This window comes from Triplophysa rosa, linkage group LG1, assembly GCF_024868665.1.
Source record: "Triplophysa rosa linkage group LG1, Trosa_1v2, whole genome shotgun sequence".
Classification (NCBI taxonomy): Eukaryota; Metazoa; Chordata; class Actinopteri; order Cypriniformes; family Nemacheilidae; genus Triplophysa; species Triplophysa rosa.
Window position 1 is genome coordinate 1,022,935 of NC_079890.1, and position 21,764 is coordinate 1,044,698.

A 21,764-nucleotide genomic window follows, 5' to 3' on the forward strand; every position below is an offset into this window, starting at 1 on the left:
CAGGCTTAACACGACCTAGAAACATTACAGTTCACATCATACAGCGAGGTTATAAAAAATAAAGTTGTTGTATAACATCAGATAGGGAAGATTAAAGACTCTGAAGTTAAACATCAGTTAAAAAGCAGTTCTGTGCTTTTTCATCTCTTTCATTGATCATCATCATCAAGCGACTGATGCCTCACAGCAGAAAGCATTGATCACTGAGGAACCACAGAGAGACGGAGAATAATTCATTCTTATGATCCTAACTCATGTCTCTGGCACACTGAATCAGATGTGGTTAACTAAATCAATCAAATTGATCAATCGTTGCATGCAGTCATCGGATAAATAGGAAGCAAGATGCAAATTTCTTTTTTGCCTGTTTTATACACATTCTCCTCAACATCTGTCCATTTGCTTAAATAACAGTTCTAAACCATTTAAAAGCAACTCATTTGATATGAAATCAAATTACTTAACAGATAAATGCGAAGAATCTAGTCTATAAAGCTTGACATTTCTTTATTCAAACCCATATTTTCTCTTCTGAAGATGTTTATTAACCCACTCGTATGGATTATATTACCTTTATGGTGGATGGATGTGCTTTTTGGAACTTCAGTTGGTGAGAACCAATATATGTGACCCTGGACAACAAAACCAGTGTTATGGGTCAATTTTTCAACATTGAGATTATTACAAACTCAGGAATCTGAGAGCGCAAAAAAATCTAAATATTGAGAAAATCACCTTTGAAGTTGTTAATCAGGGGCACTGTGGCAGACCATCCACTCACAAAAATAAAGTTTTTATATATTTAAGGTAGGAAATTTACAAAATATCTTCATGGAACATGATCTTTACTTAATATCCTAATGATTTTTGGCATAAAAGAAAAATCGATCATTTTGACCCACACAATGTATTTTTTGTCTTTTACTAAAAATGTTCCCGTGCTACTTAAGACTGGTTTTGTGATCCAGGGTCACATTTTTTAAAATACCAGCGTTGAGCTGAAGAAAGTCATATACAGCATGAGGGTAAATTTTAAAAAAACTTATGGGGGGTGAACTGTTCCTTTAAGAACGACCACACGTGCCAGTGAAAAGCATATGCGTAAAATAGTTAAGACTAAATCTATGGTTAAGACACAGCACGAATTTAACATTAAACGGTGACGTTTGAAGCAAAGTTGTGTTCTGAATGATGAAGTTATGAAACTGTTTCACACAATGCTGAATGACTGTTTGATTGACAGAAGAGCAGGGTCTCCGTGGAAACAGCGTCAACAAACGTTAGCCTGTCTGCGGAAGCCATGAGGTAAAAGTCTAACTTATCGAACTCTTTCATCCTTATAACAGTTATCATTATTGTAGCCTGCTACTAGTATTGAGTTGTTTATTTAGAAGTTAATGACGGAATAAATATCAATATGTCATAGAAATAAATCGGTCGTTTTTTGTTTTTGTCATGTAGTGTGGCGGGTAAACTGCGTTCAGTGGTACGGCATCCGCGTGAGGTTGCGCGCGACAATGACGTGTTTCACGCCGCTGCGTGCGGAAGCCTCGAGTGGTTGAGTTTGAGTCTGAAGAGAGCGCAGAAACCACTGCACACTGACAGACACGTGTGTACTTCATCATCTACAGTAGACACTTCATCAACTCACCTGTAGTACACGAACACTACCCGTCAAAAGTTTATTGTAGTCTTTTTTTTCTCCGTTTTATCGTGCGTGCGTCTGTTTCAGGGTCTGACTGTTCTTCACATAGCAGCACTCTATGGACATTTGGAGTGTATGAAGCTCCTGCTGGACGCTGGTGATGTTGTGGACGTCAATGCTGGCTGTCCTCATGGACGCAGACCCATACACATGGTGTTAACCGCTCAGAGTCGACCCCACACACACGCCTGTCTCACCTACCTGCTGGAACATGAAGCACAGACCAATGTGTATGATCATTTATCAAATGTGTCTCTTTAATGATCAGCTCGACCAATAATGACTATTGTTACTATAGAGTTTTACATTTGAGTGGCGGATGAATATGATTTTGTATGATTAATGTCATTTTGTAAGCATGGGGACTTAAACGGTGGATGAAAAAACGGATGTCTCCCAAAAAGTGAGATGTGAATTGTGTGTCTGTGGTACTGACAGAAGGACAGATGAAGGGTTGAGTCCACTGCACCTGGCTGCTGCTGAAGGTCTGAGAGACTGCGCTGAGACACTCGTGAGAAATAAAGCAGACACACATGCTCGAGACAACAGAGGTCACACGGCGCTTGACCTCGCTCGTATCTGGGGTCACAGGTCCATTGCCAGGTACCACCCACTGAATGTCACGATCCGGTCTTTGATCCTCAAATATAGGCGTGCGCCTGACCCCCAGCTAACTTACGGTTTTGTGTTTGGCTAGTGTCTAATAATAACTTTTTTTTTTTTTATTTCATTTTTGTTCAGATTAATTTATATTATTATTTGATTGTATAATAATTGAATTAAATAAACAATTTGTTGAATGTGTCCTGTAGTTTTAACGCATTTAAAGAAACCGTACGGTGCATTGATTGGCATCGCAGTCTAAATTCAAAATATTGGCGAGACCGGTTCTTCACGTTTTTTTTTTTATTGTTATCAGAAATAATCTACAGGCGCTTTATTATTTGTGAATGTGTCCCGGTAAAACGCAGTAACGTTTGTTTATGTGGTTAAGATGAAACCCTCTTTATGATTCTCGAAAATGAATATAATGAGCATAAACTGATGGCTTGTGCTCGGTTATGAAAAGAAATGCGTTCTGTGCTAGTGACAAGAGTCAACATGAAGGCGTCTCCGCCAACAGGTTTCTGAAAGATGCCATGTGGAAGAAGGACAAAGAGCAGGAGATGGAGAAACACAAACAGCTGCATCATCTCCGACAGGACCTGCTCACAATGACAGAGAGCAGAGAAAAGGTCTGTCCTTGTTTCGTTTTATGTTATTTTAACCAGACTGATACAAGCTCATCTTCTGTCAGATATTTCTGAGGGCGATCCTTCAAAAAAGCGTTCGAGCTTCTCACGCGAAGGTGATCTATAACTTATATTTACTTAAACATGCTCGGTTGTACTTCACATCTCCTTGGTGATTTCAGATGGTCAGATTGACTGTGAAGAGGCAACACCCCATAAATGTCAAGCAAACCCCCAGACATGCCTTCTGTCAACCCGCTGAGCCAGAGATGCCAGACGATCCCAGAAAATGTCACCCTAAACCGACAGAAAATTCTAGCATCTCACCCATCCCTTCCAAACCTCCTCCGGGGAGCATCGGTCGATCTCGGGGGGTTCCATCGGAGACAAATTTGCGTCATAGCGTGAGGCTCGACTGCTGGAAAGATGGCCGCTCTCGATACATGGCATCATGGGATGGCGTTGAACGTTCATTGCCCGACCTGCCACTGAACGATCTTCTGAAAGGTCTGTTTCCATCTGCGTTCCCATCACGGATCGAATCTCCTCGGGATTTTCAGAGTTCTAGCGTGCTGGATGTGCCTCGGTTAGGCCGGACCTTAAAACCGGATGGATCACCGTGGACCGAGGTGGCAATGCATCTTACAGAGGAGTTCCAGCCAGGACACTATTAGACCAGCTGAAGAGATCAATAAAGATGATATCGCTCAGATGTCTTTCTTTCATAGTTCAGGAGATTTGATGAGTAATATCAACTTCGTCTCCGATGTTTCTCTTAAGAGAATGAAATGAGAGTGTAATTGTTGAAACACATGAAGACTCTGGAGGTGTAAACGAATGTAGATAAGAGGTGAAATCATCTGGATTTGAGTCAATTGGATGAGAAATGTTTGAGATGATATTGATCTTCAATAATATTGATTTTTGATTGCAGATGAGACAAATCTGAGCTCAGTTTGACACACTGTTGAGATTATTTATGAGACTCGAATGACAGAGACATTTGTGAGAGTGTTTTTCTCAGGAGAAATATCTGAGACGCAGACGAGACTTAAGCAAACGTTTCTATTTGTTCTGGAGTTTATTTCCAAAAAGAGATCTCTGTTTTAAAACAAATTCAAAAATCATGTTTTTTATTGTGCAGTCCGGTTAATATCAAACTGCAGTTGGTTTGGTTTGGTTTGTTTTAAGCCATGCCAACTAAAAAAATACAGCTAACTAACACAAAACAACACAGTATAAACATGATAACATAATAAAAAACATATTTTTGGAAACAAACTCTTCATTTAGTCTCAATTATGTCTCCAAGAAACAAAATCGTATCAAGATATGAAAGAGCTCTCATCTGTACAGCCGTTTATGATATGCAGCCATGAATCAATTTCTTCAATGAGTAAAAGACAGTAAATCTAGACATAATGAAGTTTGTGCGATTTGTTTTCCATGCAACTTTTAATTCAAAGATGCCAATATTCTTTGTTTTAATTTTATAATTGAGTAGTTATGTACCAGAATCGTTACTTTTTAAAAGAAAAAAAATGTGAGGGATTCTTTATGTCATTTAATTACCGTCATTTATGATTACAAACTGAATGTACTTTCAACATTACTGTATGAAACAATATTTAACTTAAATCTATATTAATAGAAAGTTTGAATTAAAAATGAGTCAGAAATGGATTAGAAATTGTGTAGAAATTCATATGAACAACCATTTGCCCAACACTACCAGTATGCTATTCAATGCTAAACATCACTGACACATTACAAAAGAGCTCATGAGGACACAAAAACACCAGTTTGTCAAGGTCAGTTCCACCGTGACTCGGGTCACTGGACACTGGAAAACTCTCTGCTGTCGTCATCAGAGGACACTTAACTCCATTTTTGGACCACATAAGAGCATCCCCACGATCACTTGACTGTATGTTAGCTTCAACTATTATGAAACAAACCACAAAATAACACCCGAGTGCAAACCGTTGTGTTATGAGCCGACATTTCAGCATCCTCACACTTCACACAATGTGTTTTCTCATCCCAATAGCCCTCCACTGACATTTAGCAAATTGACTTTAGCAAATTTTTACATTTAGAGTTTGAACAAAACACTTTCTCTTAAAAAATGTTTTGAATTATTTTCCTCTTAAGTTTCCCGTTTAAACATTTTTTTTGCCATTCAATAAGGTTTTGGATATTCAGTCTCCAGGTAAAGATGTGAAAACCTTGGAGTGGAGTTGTAAAGAGTTCACCCAAAAATGATTCATTCACCCTGTCATTCCAAACACAATTTATTAAAATAATTAGTTTTCTTTTATTATTATTATTATTATTAATAATAATTTTACAAATACTGTAATCTTTGTATTGGCCGGTTTAGGTTTTAGAAGAATCAATAAAGTTTTAAATCCACTGTAGTGTATTGTAAAAGCGACTATTTCGATTTTTTTGTGTGGAGACAGACATGAAATATAGCAAACTGGTTGTATGAACCATCTTGTTCGAGCTAATTGACAATTTCTACTTCTCCCTCTGTATTCCACAGAATCACACTTTTAATCAAAGCAACGAAACAATTTTCCTTTTTTTAACTATTCTTTTGAGGTTGTTTGCACGATGGTGGGTTAACAGAACAACAAACACTAGTTTTGAGATCAAACATTCCTTTAAAATGCAAACAAACCCCCAGACACATGTATTTATTCATGAGCGTAAACATTGGCTTTTGAAGTGACACGATTAGAAGAAAATCAGCAGGAGCTTTAACTGACAGCGCTGCCTTCAAGAGCGAAAGCTCCGTCCACAATCATTCACATACACACACCTTCAAATATATCAAATCACTAAGCCTTTAAAAACTTAAAGACGTCTCAAGTCCTGTCACGTAAGAGAAATCATCCTGCAACTCGAAAAAGGTTCATCTCAGGAGTTGGTATGTGCATTTGTTCAGATCTGGTCCTCTCTCCCATGATCAACTTCACCAAATCCTCCAACGAAATCATGATGCTTTTCATATGAAGGGGCAGGTGGTCTGAACAACCCCACCGCCAAAGCCCTCTGTCGTCTGATATGTATTCACTTGAACCGCTTCTTTAGTACATCTTTTGTCGGCTTGGCAAAACGGCTTCCTTCAAGAATGAGAATATGAGCAGAATGCCCGAACGCTTGCCCCGCTTCCCTTTGGTGAAGTAATTTGAAACGACGTCATCTGAGAAACGCAAAACAGAAACGAATGTGAGGTCAATATATGATAAGAGTGTTTGAACAGCAACATCCATTAAGACAGGCCAATACAGCTTTTGTGTTTTAAGCAGTACATCGCCCATCGGTTCATTTAGAACGAAATGAAAACAAATGTATGTTTGCTACTCACCTCCCTGTTGCATCGTGGATGGAAGGACGTTCTCTCCAGCAGAAAGAGACACGAAGAACGAGAAAGGAGTCACCCACAGGCATATCGTGAAGTAAGCGAGAACCTGACACCAAAGAGACGTCAGATATAGCCGTTAACTTAAATATCGTTTCTTCAGCAAGAACACAGAAGAATATATCACGTATTTCTCTTATATGAGGGAAAACTACATCTCACATCAGTTTTCACTGACCAAAGAAAATCATATTTGTTTTTATCTCATGTACTGCAAATTATGATATATATATAAAACTGTCTGCATTAGGCCAAGTGCCTTTACATCGGCAATACTGAACATGCAGTGATCAACTTCCACCCAGGATTGAAACGGAAGATCATATACATAGGTTCTTACCTCTGAAAATGGATAATACTCCTCTGCAAAATACTGGAAGGCCATGTAGTGGTTTAACACGACCAACACTGGACAAGAGAAAAAAATAAGGATGAGAGAATCAAATGAAAACCATGAGTTTAGCCATTTTAAAAACATGCAAAAGTGCTTGCGTGTTGATCTATTTATCCTGCGTAACTCACCACACGAGAGGATAAAGTTTGGTGAGGTGAGCATGATGTAGGGAAACGTCTGCAGTAACCCAAAGTAAACCAAGTTAGTGAAGAGACCCACTCCGATCATGAGCGTGGGGAAACCCTCGAACAGATAGAGTCCCACCAGAACTGCTGTGGAGAACTGAAAGACGACAATCTGGGTTAGTTCTCTGAATATGCATAAATGACATTTGTCTTTCTAAAGGCATGCATTCGCTGCTAGAGTAAACGGCAGGGCCTTCGGTGCATGCAGCAGACGCTGATCACTCTGCAACTATTAAAACCATGTGATATTGTGTGAAACCTGTCAACGGCAAAAAAGTCAAGTTGTGTATTTCAGCATTGAGGTGGCAGTGAGGGTGAGGCTTTCAGACACCCATGAGCTTGACACGACGTGAACTTCAATACTCACCAGTATCATATATTTTATAATGCGACTGGTGGCGACTGTGTACTCCTCTATTAACTCTGCCAAATAATACAGACCCGCAGCTGTAGAGACAAACAGCAAAGTAAGAAACTAACAGCAGGAAACAACTTAACTTACAAAGTTACACACCGTGCTATCATGGCATAGGAAAAGTTTAGAAACAAAATGTTAGAAAACTCAAACCGCAGTAATATATGTCAAATCTTAGTAATGATGAAACTGTAGCTCAGTTGGTTGAATATGGTGCTTGCAGCCCAAAAATCATGGGTTCCATCCTAGGAAACACAAATACTAATACAAAAAACAACTGTTCAGCTCGAATGCGCTGCCAGTCATTTTGGACGAAAGTATTTGCTAAATGCATAAATGCAAAGTAAATGAAGAATGAAGTGTTGTGCGCAGGTGTAAGTGCAGGCCAGCTATTAGGTTGGAAAGTTAAAGTAACCAAAGCAAATGTTAACATAAAAACACAAGCATGTTAAAACTAATGCTGCCTTCACGTGCTCTCGGAATTATCGGAAATATGAGTTTCCGAGGTCAAAAGTGCACACGAACGCCCTCTGATGTCGCGTCTCTCAGTTGGGGGAGAAGGATATCTGCTGTGACAGATATGAATTATTATGATATTATATATGTTTTTACGCAGCAGCTTCATTGCCTTGTCGTTAAATTAGCACATATTTACATATATGAATAACCATTAGAAGCATACTTTATAAACTGCGAAAATAGCAGGTATTTCACCAATATTACAGAATAGTCAGCAAGCTGAGCAGTAAAACTATACTGTAGGGTGTGCGGTTAAAAACTATCACCATATAACAGTTCGCATTTTCCCAACACACGCAAGCACAAATCTGGCGTCCTCCTTTCTTTCCGACATCAAAGCACCTGAACACAACCAGCTCGGAATCATGACATCAGAAGTGGGAATTATCACATTTCCGACAGCAAAAATCAATGCAGCTAACGTTAAATGAACAAACTTAGAAAACAACAAATGACAGCGTCTCTATTAACTCGGTCTAACCGCGATTTGCTCTTTCAAACCCATTTATTTTATCATATGCTGAGATAAACTGGAAAACCCCGATTAAACTAGCACTTTTCATACAAGTGTGCAAGATTTTGCGGTTTTATTCTTCGCTTCAGTTTAATGCTAACGGCTAGCCGCCACGCTAACAGCAACAACACGAAACTCACCTATAGCGAGGGTAACGAAACATATCTGTATCACCAGCGACAACCAGCTGAGTACATAAATAAACCACATCTCTTTATAATTATTTGTCAAATAAATAAACAGTTAGGTAAGGGACATTTGTGTGCTAGTTAACAACTGGAGCGGTCAAAGTTTCTTCAGACGCAGAGCAAGAACGGCGCATGCGCGAGTCTGATCACTGAACGGAAACAGCGCTCACTGTGGCTGGAGGCGCTACTACACAATCGCTGTTTTTTCACATTCAGTAATAGCGAGTGATAAGGAATTGTTTGGTCTACTAAAACGAATTGATAGCATTTTGGATCAAAATGTTTGTAACGTCTCAGTCGAGTGTGTCCAGATGTTTGACTTATAGATATATAGATAGAAAGATATGATTTATTAGTTAATTTATTTATGTGTTTGGATAGAGAGATTTCAACCCCCGCTTGTTTTGGTCATCCATATTACATCCCCATCAGTCCATGTCCTCACCTCCTGCCCTTTTCACACATAGTTACAGTTATGCACACACCCAAATCAGACACCTTTCAACTCCGGGGCCGAGACATGAATTCTTTATAATGTTTGTAAGATGAAAAGCTCTCATGGGCTGGAGGAATCCTTGCAGAATGAAGTGGTTTTTAAAAGGAGAACGGCAAAAGTGTGTGAGAGTGGAGAATAATTGTATTCCATTTAAAATGCTTTTATCAGAGAATAGGAATGTGGAGGTGTTAAAGAAAAAGCATTTACTTTTTCATTTCAGGTGTTTCTACTAGATGGGTGAATAAACTAACTAAAGGCTTTGACACTGTCGGCACGTCAATCTTAATGTGTTTCACAAATTGAACTGAATTTTTTTCTTTATTTTTTTCAGCGCTCAAACATTATTTTGCCTAGAAATTTTCTTAATACATCCGAAATGGCTTGTGTTAGCCCTTTTCATTTCTTGTAAACCCAACGTTTGCCTCTACATTGCACTTTGTGTGAAGTATACAGTTTTGAGTATAGGAGCTGTTCGCACTCAATTACATTTGAATCATACAAATATTTTTAACATCAACAAAAACATTAACTAAATAATCATCAATTACACACTTCATACAAATTGTTTACGTAAAACGTGGATGTTGAGTCCAAATTGGGCAGTGACTCAATGACCAATGATGCTTCATCATATTGTCTTTTTTGCCGAGATGCAAATGAATGGTGTATGAATTGGAATGGTCACATTAGACTGGAGTAGTGACCATTATTCATAAAATAGACTCTTGTTACACCAGCTCATCTCCCTCTCTTATTCTTTCATCTCATAATCTCTCTTTTCTTCCTTTCTTATCTTCTCACCTTATCTATGGCAAGCCGATTTAACATTTAATCATTTTGTTGTGATAAAGGGCCAAAACACCCAATGAGGCTGAGGAGCACAACTGACCATGTGTCGCATTGATGGGAACCATACAAAGGGCATTATCAGCAGCACCTCACAAAAAGCATCTTTCACCCAGGATAATGGATGTGATGAAAGTGGGACACACAACTCATGAGATGTCTCTCTGACAATGGCAAGGAAAGGTAAGTATGCCGTGTATAATCATTTATCCCCCAAACACAGAGGACGCCTATACCCGACGAACCCAGTGAAACCTCGGATCTCCTTTCCTCTCTTCATATTCTTGACTGCTTCCCCCTGTCATGCATAAGGCGTGGGAAATGTCCTATTGGGCAGTTCAACTGTGCTGAAATAGTGGGATTATAACACCTAGTGAATTGACACAATCTTATGGCAATTTGAAAATATTGTGTGAGGTGGCTCTGCATTCACAACGTATAGGGCCAGGGGTCATTTTTTTGAACATTTCACCTTATGCAAATTCATATTTCATATGAGAGTTTTGAGAGTTCGGTGTCAAAAATCAATTGAAGTAAAAACCCTATTCAGTGCTTTAAAAATTCACAGCTGAATGTCTAATTCAAAAAGAACTGTACAAGTATCCAAATGGAAAACTCAAAGTATTTACTGTATGTCCCATACAAGCACAAAGAAAAGCAAAAAGAATGTATTTTATTTTGTTCATAATTCACTTTGAATGCAAGGTCCTTGGCTTTTTTATCACAGGTTACCAGGGTTAAAGTTTTATTCAGTCTTCTGACGTTTACTCTAAACAAATTCTGGCATCTGCGGGGGAAGGAAACAGGCGTCAAAGTTTTACTTCGTTCAACATCACGTTTCAGAAAAATGCAGAAGTTGAGATTTGAAGAATCCTTATACACCTTACTTATCCTCCCATATAATAGATTCAGAGGCCTTTATGCGAGAAGCTCTCTTCTCACGGTTCTGTTGAAGTCTTCTGAGCACAGGGGCGCTTCCACTCTCACCGGTCCAGGGCGAAGAGATCGCTGCAGGTGATTCTGTGAATATGCGAGCAAAGATTCACTCAATGTTTGATCTAAATGACTCAGTCACAAAAAACAAATCAATAAACAACAAAGACACGGCTTTTAATCACCACTTTAAAGGAAAGCTTAGATTTCTTTTAACCTATTCAAGGTTCTTTTTTTCACACTGCAAACTGCATAAAAAAATACGTTCTTACTCAGTGTTTTTATTTTGACAGAAATTTCTTAGGCAAAATTTTCTTGACAAATTTCTGAAATGTATAAATAAATACAATTTAATTGAATAACTGAATATGAATTAATGTATCATTTACAGATTTTTCTTGTTTGTTTTAATGTAAACCTCAATATTTGGTTTCGTGTTTTTAATAGCTATTTTCCACAGCTGGGGAATTTTTTGAAACAATTAATTAATAAAAATGACACATTTTGCATGCAGCAAGTTAACTGAAATTCACGTTCAGAATAAATGAAACATGCCAGGTCTATAACCGAGTAAATACCTTTGGGCTTTGGTGGAGCAGATGGGGTACCTTTGTCATCCCCGATGGCCCGCCTCCGTCTCTGGAGCACCATCTGAAGCTCTGCCTCCGCAATATTACGGCTGAAGCGTTTTTTAGATTCACCGCGGCGAGGGCCAGACCTCCTCATGGAATCCTGACGTGAGCAGAGTAACCGAGTTCACTTCAAGCAATAGTTCGCAACAGACTTTTTACATTTACATTTTCACACAATAATGCAACACCCCTCATTGCCTATTGCTTTTTTGAACATTGGCAACAATAAAAGGCACAATTACAATAAAATTACAATACATTTTAAATTACTTGTAAATTAATTACAATTACAATAAAAGGCAATAATACATCATACATTGTATCTGGAAAGTGCAATATATGAAAAAGTACAGTATATGAACGATGAATTTTAGTTTTATTGTTTAAGGTTTTAATCTGACTGATGGTCTGCCAGTAGCAGCAAATATAAAATAGATGTAACGTGGTAGACGGTGGTTAAGTGATCTTGTTTTACCAGCATCCCCTGCAATTCCAGTACAGCTGATTTTCGGTTCTCGGATCTTTGTTCCTGTAAAAGAGCATGTAAAAGAAGCAGTTAAATATCAATGATTTCTAAAGATATCTGTCACCATCATTTTATACACACTGTAAAAAAATTCCGTAAAAAAATGACATTTTCGGTCAGCTGGAGCAACAGCAAACTACCGTAAAAGAGCAGTTTTTCGTGTAAAATTACAGGATATAAGGATATATATATATAATAAATGGTTTCCCCGTGTCCTCTGGACTTTTTCTATAATTTTACGGGTTTTTTTACTGCTTTTCAAAAATACATAAAAACTGTAAAAAAATGACAAGGTTTTTTACAGTGAGTGGATGAACAAACAACCCTTACATAGAGAATTTCATTGGGCAACCCCGTACTTTCCACAATAATGTTCGTTCATCACTGAAAACAATAAAAGAATGATATAGGACCACTTACCTTCCATGCATTTTCATCCTCTGATCCACCCTGAAATTAAACCAAATGGTTGTAATTAAGAATCAAGTCTTTGATATTTAAAGCATCTCAGGGAATGCTTTCCTCAGCCAGAGCTGAATTTAGTGCCGTGTTTTATTCGTGCGAAGTGACACACCTGTGCTGGTTTAAGAATGGGTCTAAGTATAATTCCCTTCTTGATTCTCTCCATCATCTCATCCACAGCTCTGAACTTCATATTCTCAATCATTTTAGGTTCTGTGGGATAATCAAGACAGCATGTTTTCAAGATGAGCATCACATTAAAAAGCCCAGATGATTTTTTTGACCGCCATCTTTAAATTTCATTTAGAAACAAGCATTATAGACATGTAGAGATGTCATACTTGCAGTTTCAGTGGCATCTCCAACCTTCTTTTTGTCCCTCAAGACCTTCAATGGGCTAAATATACAAACAGATGCATTATGATTGCCACAGTTTGTGTTCACATTCTTTCACACCATGCAAAATAAAAATACACATCCATCCACTCCGTACATCACAGGTAATGCTGGGGTCTATCTCAACTATTATATAACAACCCAAATAACCTTTAAATGTACAACTACTTTGTCAGTATGTTCATCCTCATATTGAAAAAAAATGTTATGAATGTGTTGTGTTCTTACTCTGTGACTGTTAAAGATGGCGGAGGCGGTGGTGGAGGTGGAGGCGGAGGAGATAGGGATGGCGGACCAACTGGATTTTCATTTTCCTCTTTTGATTGGTCAGATTTGAGAGAAGAAAGCTCCTCCGTTTTTCTCAGTTTATCCTGGAGCTGTTTGACTGCATGATGGTCAGATGAAGTAAATGCTGAATGATTTACTGCAGGTTTATTTTTCACAGCTCAGGAAAATTCATTGATGTTTATCACATCTCAGATGTTAATGGGACATTTTTTGTTGTTCTCTATTTTCACACATGCAGGAAAAATCTGATATGCAAATTGACTCACCTTTTTCAAGTTATTGAGATTAAAATCAATTGGGATTTTTTTCATATGGGCTATTTCATGAAAGATTAGGTCCTCTTTCAAACTCAGCATGCTTATAATGCATTAAACTTTTGCGAACATCACTTACTTTCCTCCTGGAGTTCAGTTAAAGATTGTTGTGAGTCTTTAAGTTGTGTTTCCAAGTTGCTTCTTTCTTCCTCGCTGATCTCCAGCTTTGTTCTCGCAGCTGCAAGATCTGATAAAGTGTTGAGCTCCTCAGCCGCCGTCTGTGACTGTTTCAGCTGATGTGTGTCCAATTAGAAGAACAAATAGAAAACTTTTCATAAAATATCAAAAGTCAGGCGTTCCCAAATCCCAAGAGAATCGCACTTATGATTTGCAAAGACGGAGAGAGTTTGATCTTGTACGCACTCACCTGGGTTTGGAAACACAGTCGTATCTCTTCCAGAGTTTTGCCAATACCAGACACTTGATTCAGAGCGTGTTGCAGTTGTCTTTCAGTCTCGGCGTTTTGTACGAGGGTCAAAGTCTGTCTTTCGGTTTCTCTCTGTTTCACCAGCATCTGAACGGGTCAACAAACCACTTGATCAATGGCCATGAATGACTATATTGTTTTGTGAAATGTACATTATCTGAAGGCACTTTAAGTTGCTTTGGGTTAATGCGTCGGTCAAATTCATAAATCCATGATGGTGCAACCTTTACAATTAATTTATTTCATTTGTTGATGTGGTAGTTGTTGTTTTTTCAATGACGCAAATCAGCAAAACAATGTCAATTCTATTCTTATTCGCTTTTAATTGTCACTGTGAAAAGCAAATCTCTACAATGTGATTTAACCTGATCTCAGAAACATTTAACAACAATCATTTTTTTTAATAGGTGGCTAATCTGTATGAATTCATAAAATGCGAATTTTGTTGTTGTAAAAAAGGAAAATTAAAAATGATGCCTGCCCATGAATCTAAAAATTCGTACAAATTCGCCACCTCGTGAAAGAACAGTTACGAATTGCCATTATGTGTTGTGTTTTTGTATGTCCCAACATAGCAAAACAAAAAAAATTCAAACTGAATTTACTGTACATCACAAAAAATCCATTCAATATATCAGATCAGATTATTTTAATGTTGTTTTTAAAATTATTTTGAAAATACGTTAAAGCTACAGTTTGTAAAAACCGCCGCTAGACGGCGCACGATCAAAACACCAACAATGGCGTAGCTTGATGACGCTGTGAAGGAGCGTGGAATGATGGAATCTGTCGTCTTCAACTCCACCGCTGATGGCCATCAATCACACGGGACCGAGAAATCATGTTAGGGGATGAGGTAAAGTAATAAAGTTTTATAAATGTTGCGAATAATTGTGGTCCATAAATAAGTGACTGTTCGAAACAAGCTAGTGGCTTGCTAGACACCACTTTCGCATTTGTCCACGACACTGTTGTCATGCGGTTTCTACGTCGGTAACAAAGGGTGACGCAAATATGACGCCATTGGCAGGCGACTGCACAGCCCCGTGTCACTGTTTAGAATGAAGATTTTCCAATGATTTACAAGTAGTTGGAAACATTTGATATATTGTAAGTACTCACCTTAACAAAATGTATAACACTAGCCAAGTGGTTTTTGGATATTTTACTGCAAAATTGTTACAAACTGCACCTTTAACATATTACTATTTTAAATAATTCTTTTTTTTGTTTTTGAAATATTTTCGTTATTATTTGTAGCATGAGACACAAAAAGATGCAGTCTATCTTATATTTGGGATAGCAAAAACGAACACAACAAAAAGCTCATTCAAAAAGGAGAAACAGGAATGAGAAATGAAAGTTGGTCATGTGCCGGAGTGTTACGCCTCTCACTTCTCACCAACATTCACTGGCCTATCGTTCGGCCTGCGAGAACCGCAAATCTAAACCGCCAAGTGAGACCCCCCCCGGCGTCACAATTACAGGGCAAGGCGTGCGAGCTTGACAACTCCCCTTTGTGCGATGACGGCCTATATTTTCTCCCTTTCGAATTAGTCCGTTATTAGAGCCGTCTGCCCCGACGCAAAACACTGACTGAGAAATGCTGAATGTGTTTTGAAAACACAAGAGAGAAACACAGAAATGGACGGGCGGCGATAAAGCATGTCATTCACGCTGTGCCGTGTGTGGCCTGAGTGCCGTGTGTCTCTTTCACAGGTGAAGCCCCCCTGGTGGGACCCCCATTATGTCTGTGTCTCCACACGGGGAACAATGTACACAAAAGCGACAATGCAGATGGTGGATAGGAAGTGTCGAACAAAAGCTGCCGGTTCTCATGTTGCCATCTTGATGGCCGCTCATTACTGCAGGAATAGATGAGGCATGCCACTTTTAGGATGAGATGCTCATTTAGTCTGAATGAGGGTTAAACGTACTGCTGTTAACACGGCCAGATGGACTGTGTGTGTTTGTGTTTAAATAAAGTTCCAGTGTCATTCCCGTGTGTGTTTTCATCTTCGTTTGTGTTGTTTTTACAAGATTCACAAGCCTGAGCGTGGCTCTCACGGCCCTTGAACACAGTTCAGTACTCGCTTCCGTCTCTCGGTTCAGAATCTACTGACACATTGTCTTCTCAGGACTCATGTCTCTATAGGAAATCCAGTCTGAAGATATTTAGTTTACTTTTAATGGCCTGCAGCTGCTGTGCTGGGAAAAACATGCCTTCAATACTAAACAAACAGAACGAATAACACAAAGAAATAAACACAAGAAGATAATTATTACTTTAAAAAAGACAAATATACGTCATTTATTATTATAATGATAATATTTAAGTTGCGGGAAGAAGAAATGGTGACGTATCTGAAAGTGTTGCAAGCTGGATTCAAAAATCAGCGATAACACCCCTTAGGGTAAACAGAACAGAACATTATGTAAGACACGGTTGAGACTTCAGAAGAGGAATATCAGAAAGTCCTGATTGTAAAAGTGAGGTGGAGTTGGGGATGGAGGAGGGTAATTTGCTCCTGAGCACCGCCATAAGCTGCTGACAGCTGAATGAGTTTTAAATTAATATTTCTAGATGTGGACCAGCGACGTGACCTGCCAGAACTAACGCTGCACGCTTGATTGAAACAAATTCGTCATTGCTGTCACTTCCGAATATGCAGTTCTTGGCGTACCTGATGCGCAAAAACTTCAGCGTGCTGTCTGAGTCCCTGCTCCATTTCAAGCTTGTGTGACATCTCGGCAAACTCTTCTGTAACAAGCTGCGATACTGCAAACGCACACAAAGATGTGATGTGAATGTGCTGTTCTGCAGGTGTTCGTGGATGACAGACTTTTCAAAACTAAACGTGCTACAATAGATTCTTCACAGCGCGATGCCATACAAGAACCATTTCATTCCCCGGAGGAGCATTTACTCATTCTCATTACAACCATTTCTTTCTCATGGTAAGAACCCTTTCCCACGACAAAGAGCTTTTTGTGAAAACGATGTTAAAAGTTCTTTATGGAACCAGCTAGCCAAAAATGGTTCTGACGTGGCATCGTGAAGCACCTTAAATGTCTGCGTCTGATCTTCACTCACCTCTCTTCATTTTATTCACAGTTCTGTTGTGCTTGCTGAGTTTCTTCACAAGCGCCTCCTTCTCGCCGACCTCCAGCAACAGCTTAATACAACACAAGTGTGAATACCAATTTCAATTTTGCTAGCCCAATGTAAACTGAATAATAACTCGGGAGAAATGTAGGATTCTTTTGTGAATGCCAAATGCAAAGTCACATAAAAAAATCGCCCGCAACCAGTCAATATGTCAGCGTTTTTTCTATGTGGGGTGAATTGGAAGACATCAGGGACAATGGGAATGTCAGTTCACTACACTTCTGAAAATATTTCTAGCGAATCGCGACATTCTGCTAAACTATCCAGTGAATAAAGGTACATTATGCTACATGACGTCATGTTCATTTCACATTTGAAATACGTGAGCCCTTTAGATTCATGATTGGCTGTCAATGTTTTGCTTCAAAACCGATACAAATAAATCCCTTCTTTGTATTTTGTATCATCATAGTTGTAGTGTGGACTTCGGTATTTAATGATTTAAATTTGATTGAAAATAAGTTGGAAAACGTTATGTTTATCGTTCTGGTGTGAACGGGCCTTAAGGTCTATTTTGGCCTGCAGCTTTTGCATCCTTGCCTTCGACCGTCATACCTTTTCCTTCAGATCTTCTTTCTCTTTCTTAAGGAGTTCCACCTGCTCACACAGTTGAATTTTCTCCCCGAGTAACCGATCCACTGATGACTGGAGCTCTGCGAGAACAAAATGAGAAAAATCCTCTTACTCTTAATGTCTATTCTTGGACCGGAGCTTGATGTTTGTGTGATGGAGTTTCACCTTTAAGCTGATTCTGACTCTTCAGAAGTGGATCTTCATCCGGACCCGGCTCCGAGTCAGAGTCTGGGTCAGTCTTCAGGTCAAGGTTCAGGACAGAGAGGTTTTCTGGCATCTCAGGGATCAGAGGAAGAATGGTTTGGCTTTTCCTCTTTAATACCTTGAAATCCTTTGAAACCTGTTGGGTTTGCAATCTCGGTTTGAACCATAACACGGCAGGTTATTTGAAGTACTTTTTCTTCGTGTGTTGAAGTCAAATGACATCGAACGGACATTTCCAATGGAACGGCCCCGACGGCTCATCTTATAACTCATTATTATGATCTCGCCGTTGTGAGTCTCGGTAAGGAGACGGTTTTTCTAAACACTGACTTTTATGTATTTGCTCAGTAGCTGATTGTTGTGCATTTTTGAACGAAGAAGAAACCCATGATGTGGATGTAGTGTAAACACATTACACGCAGTGTTGTTTGAGTCAGACGAGCTTCGTCATTCGATCGATATGAACTCAGTTTGGAGAACGTGGTCCAGCGTGAAACGGGGGATGTGAAAACACCGAGAGAACAAACAGACGTTTGTTTTACGTGCGAGAAAAGGGAAGTTTCGATACCTTCAGTGCAAAAGCCTCTGCGGTTTCCCTGCAGGAACGCTCGATCTGAAACTGCATCTCTAACATATCCAACTCCTTGAGCAGCTGAGAAGACGCTGAAACAGAGGAACAGAGAAACACGGTGTATCCATTCAGAATGAGAGACAAAAGAGTTTTTCTTCAATGTTATAATAGCAAAAGACGTCCGCTGATCTCTCACCTTTCCCCATCATTGACAGTTTTTCATTGGCATCGTCTCGCTCTTTCTCCAGAATCTCACACTGTCGAACGGATTATATGATGAATGAAACATATTTAGAAATGAGGGGAAATCAATTCATTAAAGGGACAGTTTACCCAAAAAATTAAATTTTGAGTTATTCCAGATCTGTATAAATGTCTTTGTTCTGATGAACACACAGAACGATGTTTGGAAGAATGCTTAGAACAAACAGTTCTTGGCCAGCATTGACTGCCATAGTAGGAAAATGACAATGATAGTCAAAAGTGCCCCAGAACTGTTTGTTTGCATTCTTCAAAATATCTTCTTTTGTGTTCAACACAACAAAGAAATGTATGGTAGTCAATGGGGGCCAAGAACGGTTTGGTTACAAGCATTCTTCCAAATATCTTTCTTTGTGTTCAAAGACATTTTTGGGTGAACTGTTCCTTTAAGAGATTCGCTGGTTATGTTCGCAATGGCTTTGCTATAGTGTTTCTGCCGAAAGGTGCTTGTACGTTGTGCAAACTTTCAAAATGTTGATTGTTCTAAATACGCAAATGTATTTTGCCAAAATATACAAAATACACAACACAATCTCATTGCAATTCAAAGTCCATTTGCATTCATTCAAGTGATCTCGTTTCTTACCTTACCATTAGGTTTAGGGGTGGGGCTTCAGAATTGTATTACTATTCATACGAATTAGACACCTTGTAAAATAGTTACGTATATTGTCATGCAGGACGCAAAAGCAAATGCAACAGAACACTAGCAATCCCATAATGCAATGCCTTCAAATCGACCAATCTGGTGTCATTCGAGATTCTACTCATTTCTACGAATTCAGACCTAATACAGTACAGATGTAACATTGAAACGTTGAAATGCTTGTTAAATAGTGAACACTGATTCACATGCTATTAAAAAGGAGTCATACTCAAAGTTACCTGAATGTCTCTCTCATCTTCTGAGATGCTCTCGTCCTCTGAATCTGTCAGAACAACACGTATACATTTCACACTGATGATCTCTTTGATGAGCTAGAATACTGTACGTCATGTGTCTTATAAAGAGAACTATTAAAATATTCATACACGACAAAGGGTTTTGTGACACGTCACATGTCACTAATGCAATATTAAGAGCTATCCACGTGTTGAAATACTCGATTCTGAGTCAATGACCACACAAAATCTTCACATTTCTGTTCATGTTGGTAAAACTAAATAAAGTAATGCTGTCCTTGGCAAAATAATTTCCGCATGACTGTGTTAGATTTATATCTCTCATTTCACTATTCACTGTTAAATATGCTATCAATATTTTACATTCATTCATCAAAAAAAGTATTAAAATATAGCTATTCATACTTTCAAAGAAATGCAAAGTGAATTTATCATACCTGACATTTTGGAGTGAGTCTGACCCAAGATTTCTAAAACTCAGAGTAAGCCAAGAAAGGTTCATGTGTGATGTTGTGAAGTGCCGTTTCTGTTTCTGTTAGTCTCTCTGTTAACGGTGTAGAGAACTGAAACCTTTTTACAGCTTTTGAACACCGCTAGTTTTCATCCTTCCCATTTTGTTACGCACACTGATACAAGAAAATCAGCTATGTGCTGTCTAAACAATGGCTCTTCAGAAAGAACATGATAAAATAACACGAGGTCATATGTCAGGACAGATACCGGCCTCTGAGAAAGACTCAGCATCCTAATTCTGTCTGTTTGGTACAAATGTACATCACGTGTGCATGTAATAATTGAAGATTTTAATAACTGAATACTAGCAAGCACACAGAAACAGCCTAGCATTAGTCAAAGTGCATTATGATGAGACGTGACTGCCACGGGTGGGTCATTGGGTCATGTTATCATAGCATGAGATGGATCTGAATTATTGAGGGTATGGCCGAATAACATTGACTCAATCGGTCGATATCAGCTGTGCAGAATGAGTCACAACACAGTTCTTTATCTCATTTTGAGATGTACTAAATAAACCTTAACGACAGAAAACAGAGAGGTAGAGAGAATGAGGAGGATGGGTCCGAATGATGAGTGAAAGATGATGTGACAGATACGAGCGGCCCTTCGGTGACTCACTGAGATGCTAGAAACCTAAACACACTGATGCCAGAAGAGAAAGAGACACGCGCTAATCTTTATCTGTAATAGACACCTTACAATAACATATTTCTCAAAATAAACATTTTCTATTATATGATATATTCATACAATCTCCCATTTCACCATATCCCAAAGGAGCTCTGCCACAGATCTGGTGACTGTCCAGCCCGTTTAAAGGTATAGTTCACTGAAACAAAATGAAAATGATTTCATCGTTTACTCATCATCATCATGTCATGTCAAACTTCGGCAGAACACAAAAGAAGATATTTTAAAGAATGTTCATAACAGTGACCCTTGTTGACTTTTTATTGTATGAACACAAAACCACGGAGACATTTCTCAAAATATCTTTGTTTGTGTTCCTGTGAAGTAAGACTCATAGACAGGTTTACAACCACATGAACAATACTTAAATATGATTCGCCGCATGATGTTGAATCTCCTGTTGAATTACATTATGGTCATACAGATCGCTTTCTACTGTTTCTCATTTCACCGAAAATAACTTTTAATCAAAAATGTTGTCATTTAAAACACTAGTATTTATACAAAAAGTATTTCTGCATATAATTATATTATACTTGTAATACTTCAAAACATATGATTATTGTTTTATTTCTTTTATTATTGCTGATTAAATTGTTATGATGTTTATGGTGTGAATGAATATGCAGTTTGACGCGAAATGTGAATATTCCTCTAGGTGGCGCTCTGACATTACGAACAACAACCTGTTGCTCGTCTTTTACCTTCTATTGACTGTCAACAACTTCTATTTTAACTCAACACATTTTTTACTTCATTTCTTACTTATTGAAGCTAAATTTAAAGTGACAGTTTTCATTTAAAATGCATTGTACTGAATACAAATATTCATAATAAATGAGTAATAAAATCAAAATTCTGATCATATTTAACCCTAACAGTATTATTATTGTTGTTGTTGCTGTTTTATGATGTTACAACAAATGAGACTTAACATGAGTCTGGTACATGGATGCAACCCTGTTACTAAAG

The 21,764-nt window shown here is 38.5% G+C and overlaps 3 protein-coding genes across 4 annotated transcripts; 1 reads left to right on the forward strand and 2 right to left on the reverse strand.

The window, feature by feature from the left end:
- The first annotated feature begins 1,494 nt into the window (after nucleotides 1–1,494).
- Nucleotides 1,495–5,085, forward strand: ankrd53 (ankyrin repeat domain 53). Its single transcript, XM_057330711.1, has 5 exons — nucleotides 1,495–1,653; nucleotides 1,733–1,935; nucleotides 2,144–2,308; nucleotides 2,829–2,940; nucleotides 3,120–5,085. The coding sequence occupies exons 2-5, from the start codon at nucleotides 1,781–1,783 to the stop codon at nucleotides 3,609–3,611; spliced, it is 924 nt and encodes a 307-aa protein (XP_057186694.1). The 5' UTR covers nucleotides 1,495–1,653; nucleotides 1,733–1,780; the 3' UTR covers nucleotides 3,612–5,085.
- Nucleotides 5,086–5,302: 217 nt separating this feature from the next.
- tex261 (testis expressed 261) lies at nucleotides 5,303–8,724 on the reverse strand. Its single transcript, XM_057330722.1, has 6 exons — nucleotides 8,535–8,724; nucleotides 7,314–7,393; nucleotides 6,890–7,043; nucleotides 6,708–6,775; nucleotides 6,314–6,416; nucleotides 5,303–6,148 (listed from the first exon to the last, which is right to left on the reverse strand). Exons 1-6 carry the CDS (start codon nucleotides 8,602–8,604, stop codon nucleotides 6,033–6,035), a joined length of 591 nt encoding a protein of 196 aa, XP_057186705.1. The 5' UTR covers nucleotides 8,605–8,724; the 3' UTR covers nucleotides 5,303–6,032.
- Nucleotides 8,725–9,385: 661 nt separating this feature from the next.
- shtn2 (shootin 2) lies at nucleotides 9,386–20,133 on the reverse strand. Of its 2 annotated transcripts, none has more exons than XM_057338894.1 (18): nucleotides 20,021–20,133; nucleotides 19,566–19,609; nucleotides 18,616–18,676; nucleotides 18,417–18,511; nucleotides 17,810–17,984; nucleotides 17,627–17,724; nucleotides 16,997–17,078; nucleotides 16,587–16,681; nucleotides 13,843–13,989; nucleotides 13,555–13,708; nucleotides 13,102–13,258; nucleotides 12,819–12,874; nucleotides 12,590–12,690; nucleotides 12,436–12,465; nucleotides 11,965–12,018; nucleotides 11,436–11,589; nucleotides 10,812–10,944; nucleotides 9,386–10,711 (listed from the first exon to the last, which is right to left on the reverse strand). In XM_057338894.1, exons 1-18 carry the CDS (start codon nucleotides 20,025–20,027, stop codon nucleotides 10,501–10,503), a joined length of 1,854 nt encoding a protein of 617 aa, XP_057194877.1. In that variant the 5' UTR covers nucleotides 20,028–20,133; the 3' UTR covers nucleotides 9,386–10,500. The 2 variants fall into 2 exon arrangements, with proteins under 2 accessions (XP_057194877.1, XP_057194885.1); XM_057338902.1 differs by having other exon boundaries at nucleotides 10,582–10,711; nucleotides 10,807–10,944.
- Between the last annotated feature and the right edge of the window lie 1,631 nt (nucleotides 20,134–21,764).